At 46.8% G+C, this 6,112-nt stretch overlaps 1 protein-coding gene across 1 annotated transcript; it reads left to right on the top strand.

Annotated features, from left to right (window-relative positions):
* The first annotated feature begins 5,301 nt into the window (after positions 1 to 5,301).
* LOC134404673 (baculoviral IAP repeat-containing protein 5.1-like) lies at positions 5,302 to 5,841 on the top strand. Its single transcript, XM_063135479.1, has one exon. The coding sequence runs from the start codon at positions 5,302 to 5,304 to the stop codon at positions 5,839 to 5,841; it is 540 nt and encodes a 179-aa protein (XP_062991549.1).
* The last annotated feature ends 271 nt before the right edge of the window (positions 5,842 to 6,112 follow it).

The raw sequence follows: 6,112 nt of genomic DNA, 5'->3' as shown, positions 1-6,112 counted from the left end.
GTCTTCAGCTGGCGATGAAAGGAAAACAATGTAGGCACCAAGCGAACCTCTCTGGGGAGCTCGTTCCACAGCCGGGGTGCCACAGCAGAGAAAGCCCTCCTCCTAGTGGCCACCTGCCTCACTTCCTTCGGCAGGGGCTCACAGAGAAGGACCCCTGTGGATGATCTTAAGGTCTGGGGAGTTACATATGGTGGGAGGCGGGAGGCGTTCCTTCAAATAACCTGGCCCCAAGCTGTTTAGGACTTTGAATGTTAATACCAGCACTTTGAATCGGACCTGGACCTGGACTGGCAGCCAATGAAGTTGTAGAAGGACTGGTGTAATATGATCTCATCGGCCAGTCCCTGTTAGTAGGCGGGCTGACCTGTTTTGTACCAGCTGAAGTTTCCAATCGTTTTCAAAGGCAGCCCCACGTATAACGCATTGCAGTAATCCAAACGAGAGGTTATCAGAGCATGGATAACTGTAGCTAAGCTATCTCTGTCCAGATAAGGGCGCAGTTGGTAAATCAGCCTGAGCTGATAAAAGATGCTCTTTGCCACTGAGTTCACCTGTGCCTCAAGTGACAGTTCTGGATCCAAGAGCACCCCCAAACTACGGACCCGATCCTTTAGGGAGAGTGCAACCCCGTCCAGGACAGGGCAAACATCACCTCGCCAGACAGATGAACCACCTGCTAACAGTACCTCTGTCTTGTCTGGATTGAGTCTCAGTTTGTTAGCCCTCATCCAGTCCATTACCGTGCCCAGGCATGGGCTCCAACAGTTGTCAGTGTACTTCAGTACCACTATAAAGTAGTAGTGTAGATCCTGCAGTGCACTTCAACACGGTGCACAGTGCACTTCAACACTTCAATCCCTGTGGATTCAACATGGTTGAATCCACAGGGATTATAACCGAGGCCATTGTTGACCTAAGGTTTATCCCCCGATCGTCCAGGGGTCAAACCTGTTCATCTAGGTGACACACAGGAGATCCAGTGCTCAGGCAGGGGCAAACCCTGGATGATCCCAGGCTAAAACTTACGTCTAGCTGTGGCCCCAGACTTTTAAGAGCTAAGCACTCGAAGCCCTGAGCCTGGATGGATCACAATCTGTCAATTTATGTCTCTGCCACATTCATATCAATATATTCTCAAGATCTTCCCATCCTGAATAGGAATAATTTTGCAACTTTGGCTAAATGCATATCAAAAATGAATTGAACTGAAAGAGTGCCTTTTCCCATTTCAACCTGCCCGGTCACTGAGGTCATTGGAGGGCCTGCTCCTGGTGGTGCCACATGGACCTATCGCCCGATTGGAGTCCACCAGGAGAAGAGCCTTGAGTGTGGTGGCCCCTTCTCTGTGGAACTCCCTGCCCCTGGCAGTCAAGCAGGTGCCAACACTGTGCTGCTTCCGGCATCTTCTGAAAACAACTCTATTCCAGGAAGCCTTCCTTAACTGAACAGCCCCTGGTTTTTATTGGTCCTTTATTTTAATTTGAACAATTTTAATTTCCTGTTTTTAATCTTTCTTTTTACTGTTTTATTCCTATGTGCACCGTTCCGGAATCTATTTTAAATATGGAGTGGTATATAAATACTGTAAATAAATAAGTGAATATACAATATGCACGTTGGAGGCAAGCATGATTGAAATCTGCCTTGTGGAAGCAGCATATCTGCTTTGGAGCACAGGGGTCACCAACACCCAAGGCCAGTGTAGAGATATCTGTAGAAATGGAGGGGAAAGTTTCCCACATCCCTGGTGGGAATCAGCCCCTCAGATGGGAAAAGCTGGGAGGCCCATTTCTCCTTGCTCTATCTGGCATTACTAGACGGTGTCCAGAGCTGTCCGGCCTTCATTGCAAGCCCCAGCACCTGACTGAGTTATGCGATTGCTTAAACATTGGAGAATGCTACTGCTTTATGTAATGTCATTCCCTGTGGGCATAACAGTGCAGAGGTGCTTTCTGGTTTTGTTTTTTTCATCACCCAGCATGGGACCCGTCTGTAGTCTGAATCTACATGCTGGACATTCCACATGGACTAGAGTTGACTATTGGCAGGTGGACAACCTGATTCTTCCCATTTCTCCCAGCATGACAGTCGCTTACCTGCTCCAATAGTTATTCATGCACCACCATGTGAACAGACAGTTTTCTAGGTAAGGGCTTTCCGTCGGCTCCCTGTTCTGGAGGTGTCCTCTTGCTGAAAGGCCGACGTCCTTCATACCTGGCTTCAAATGATGTTGCGTCATGAGGAGCATCAACCCAAGAATGGGAATGAATACAAGTAGGAAGGGGCAGAAAGGGCATTTGAGGAACGTGGACCAGCCGATTCCTCAGTGTAGGTCCAAGCCTGTCGGCTGATTCTGGTTGGCAGGACCCCACTTGGCTTGGCTTTTGGAGCGGAATGGATTTCATCCAAGGGAGCAACTCGAAACAAAGAGGGAAGAACAGTGGGAAGGTAGGCTGAAAGCGGTTCTGGGCAAGGATGTAGTGGGGCAACATACGCATTGCCCCCAAAGAGGAAACACATCACCAAAAAAGAGGAGAAAAGAGGTCTCCAGTTGGTTTATGCAAATTTATTTCTACAGATGTAAATTTAAAAATCAGAACTATCATTTATTCTTGGAACTTATAATAGAATTAATAAAAAGGTGTATCATAGAAATATAACTTATGTCACCATAGTTGGGATGCTTAACCAGGTGATCTTTGCTCCTGTTCAGTCTGTGGCCCAGATGCCACCAACTGCTGAAGGGCAACTTCTAGGACCCTCTCTGCTCCCCCTTCTTGGAGTTCTTTCTCTTTAAATCAGACTTGGACCAAATAGCCCTCCAAATAATCCCAACTTCGAGGGACTGTAGCTCAGTGGTAGTAGGGTGACCCTAAGGAAAGGAGGACAGGGCACTTGTGCCTTTAACGGTCGTTGAGAAAAGGGAATTTCAGCAGGTGTCCTTTGTATGCATGCAGCACCTGGTGAAATTCCCTCATCATCACAGCAGTTAAAGCTTCAGGAGCCTTGCCCTCTTTTGTATCTGGTCACTCTAGTATAGCCAAAGTGTTAATGTTATTAGACAGAATATATTTAAACATTGCTTTCCCTCAAATACCACCACTTTGCTTCCACTATCAATTTTGGGTTGTTGTTTTGGTTGTGCCCCTTTCACTCTCCTCTCAGCTGCAGCAGCAGCAACAGGACTGACACTCAAAGGGTCACAGAGGTCTCTCACAGTGGCTGCCAGGGGCACCCAACATCTAAGGTCCTCCTCTGGGAGCCTCCTCTGATGGAAGTTCAGAGGGCAGCAACAAGAGAGAGGGCCTTCTTAGTGGTGACCACCCCCACCCCCAGTTATGGAATGATCTTCCATTTATGGAATTGCCTCCCTGATGAGGCTCGTCTGGCTCCAAGACTGCTATCTTTTTGGGTGCTATGTTAAAACTGCTCTCAGGCATTTGGCATCATTGAATGATAAGATTAATTCTTGGATTGTCTTGGCTGATGGCTTAACAAATTGCTTTGATAGATATATATTGTCTGTAGTTTTATGTAAATGCTTTCCTTTTTGTATTCTGTATAATGTGTTTTGAATGGTTTTAGTTTTTATAAGCTACCCAAAGTGCTTCAGCTATGGAATGGTATGAAAATGTAAATCAATGCAATGAGATGAAGGTGTCTCCAAGAAGGCACACTGGTCTCTGGCATTCTGGCCCCTCTGAATCTGACCTCCTACCTAGAGGAACACAGAGGCAGTCAACAGCAGCTCCAGGAAGATGGACATTGGAGGAGAGATTGGGAGTGGGTATGGCAGGATTAAATCACCAGTGGGAGGAATTAAAATGGCAGCAAGTGAACCACTGGTGGCAGGAGACATAGGCGGTGACAAACCCAGTGTGGGGAACACCCGTAGTAAATTTGGTGGAAGGGATTAGGGGGGGCATGTGGCCCACGGACTATGGGATGTGCACCACTGCTCTAGGCCAACAGAGAACAAATCAGGTTCATCAACTACATGACAACCCTTCAAATATTTGAAGATGGCTATCAGATTGCCTCTTCATTGTCTCTTCCCCAAGCTATACATGTCCAGCTACTTCAACCTTCCTCATAAAATGTGGTCCATCTCATCCAGCATTCTGTAAGCCATCCAGGTGCCCACGGGTGATGACCATATGTTATTGATTATCAGCAAGAGCTGGCATTTAAGTTATACTGCTTCTGTACGTGGAGGTGGCATTCACACATCATGGTTTAAACCACAATAAAAGGGAGGGGGAAATGATTCTTTGGGACGTCCTCTTCTTTTCTTGCTCCAAAGCTGCCCAAAGTGAAACTGAGCATGTTTCTTGCCACAGCCTGTGCAATTTGACTGGAAAAAGCAGACAGAGTCTGGTAACGGTTACAAGATATTTGAAAGCCTTTTGGGGGTGGGGGTGACTTTTCTGTTCTTTGCCAGCTCTGAAATCCTAATGTGGCTGAGATTTCACCTTGTGATGTTTGTCCTTCAGTTCCCATCCAAGATCTAGTTCCTTCCAGGGCGAAGCTCTGAACTATATTCTGAATAATCATTGCTTGGTCTCCTTATAGCAGTGACCAACATACCACATCCAGTTTCAAAGAACTCCATATGTTACTCATGAACTTAAGAACATAAGAAGAGTCATGCTGGATCAGACCAAGGGTCCATCTAGTCCAGCACTATGTCCACACAGTGGCCAACAAGCCATTGACCAGGGACCAACAAACCAGGACATGGTGCAACAGCACCCTCCCACCCATGTTCCCCAGCAACTGGTGCACACAGGCTTACTGCCTTGAATACTGGAGGTAGCACACAACCATCAGGGCTAGTAGTCATTGATAGCCTTCACCTCCAGGAATTTATACAACTCTCTTTTACAGCTATCCAAATTGGTTGCCATCACTACTTCTTGTGGTAGTGAGTTCCATAATTCAACTATGCGCTGTGTGAAGAAGTCCTTCCTTTTATTTGTCCTGGATCTCCCACCAATCTGCTTCATGGGATGACCCCGGTTCTAGTACTTTGCAAGAAGGAGAAAAATGTCTCCCTATCCCCGTTCTCCACACCATGCATAATTTTGTACACCTCTATCATGTCTCCCCTTAGCCTTTTTCCCCCCCAGGCTAAACAATCCCAGTTGATGTAACCTTCCCTCATAGGGGAGATGCTCCAGCCCCTAGATCATTTTAGGAGTGCTAGTCTGATGTTATGGAAAGGTCAGAACTACTCCTTCCTAGGAGACTGGGCAGAAAGGGGGCTGAGAAGGGAAGCTGGCCACAAAATTGGCTTCTTAAATGGAGGCTTTCCTGAGCAAAATCAACTCAACCTCCAAGTGCCTGTTTGAATTTAGGGACATGCATGAGTATGAGAATCGCTTGAAAACCTTCACACAGTGGCCTTTTAAGGAGAAGTGCAAATGCACACCTGAAAATATGGCCAGGGCTGGCTTTATCCACTGTCCGAACGCGGATGAACCTGACGTGGCAAAGTGTTTCTTTTGCTTGATAGAGTTGGAGGGCTGGGAACCAGAGCATGATCCCTGGTTGGAACACTCCAAGCGTAGCAAGGATTCTTGTGGGTTCTTGTCCCTCTCTAAGAGTTTTGATGACCTGACAGTGGAGGAATACTATGAACTAGAGATGGAGCGGGTCAGGATTTTCCTTTGCAAGACTGGCTGGAGTGTAATAAACGCCTTTGAAAGAGAAGTGGCCGTAACCAGGAAACGTCTTGTGGATCATTTCGTGAATAAGTACCAGTACACGGCAGAATCAACCAAGACGCCCCAGACGCTCCTGCCTGCTGCAAAAGAGAACGGTGTGCTAACCACCAAATAGAAGGGAATGGGCCAAAACGCACACAACCAGAGGCTGTTCGAACAAACACAGTAACGGACGCGTTGGCAGGCAACTATCTGAACAGGAACAAAGGCATGAGCTGCAACACCTGCTTAAGTGAGGAATTTGGTACAGCAGGACAACCTGACTATCGGTCTATGCTCAAATCGTGTTGTGTGTAATGCCTGTTCTGCATGAAATCAGAAAGGGAACAGAGGAGAAAAGAACTTTGACTTAATGGAAGAAATCCATTGAACCAAAATGTTCTGTT

This window comes from Elgaria multicarinata, chromosome 10, assembly GCF_023053635.1.
Source record: "Elgaria multicarinata webbii isolate HBS135686 ecotype San Diego chromosome 10, rElgMul1.1.pri, whole genome shotgun sequence".
Lineage (NCBI taxonomy): Eukaryota > Metazoa > Chordata > Lepidosauria > Squamata > Anguidae > Elgaria > Elgaria multicarinata.
This window is presented reverse-complemented; position numbering and strand designations above follow the sequence as displayed.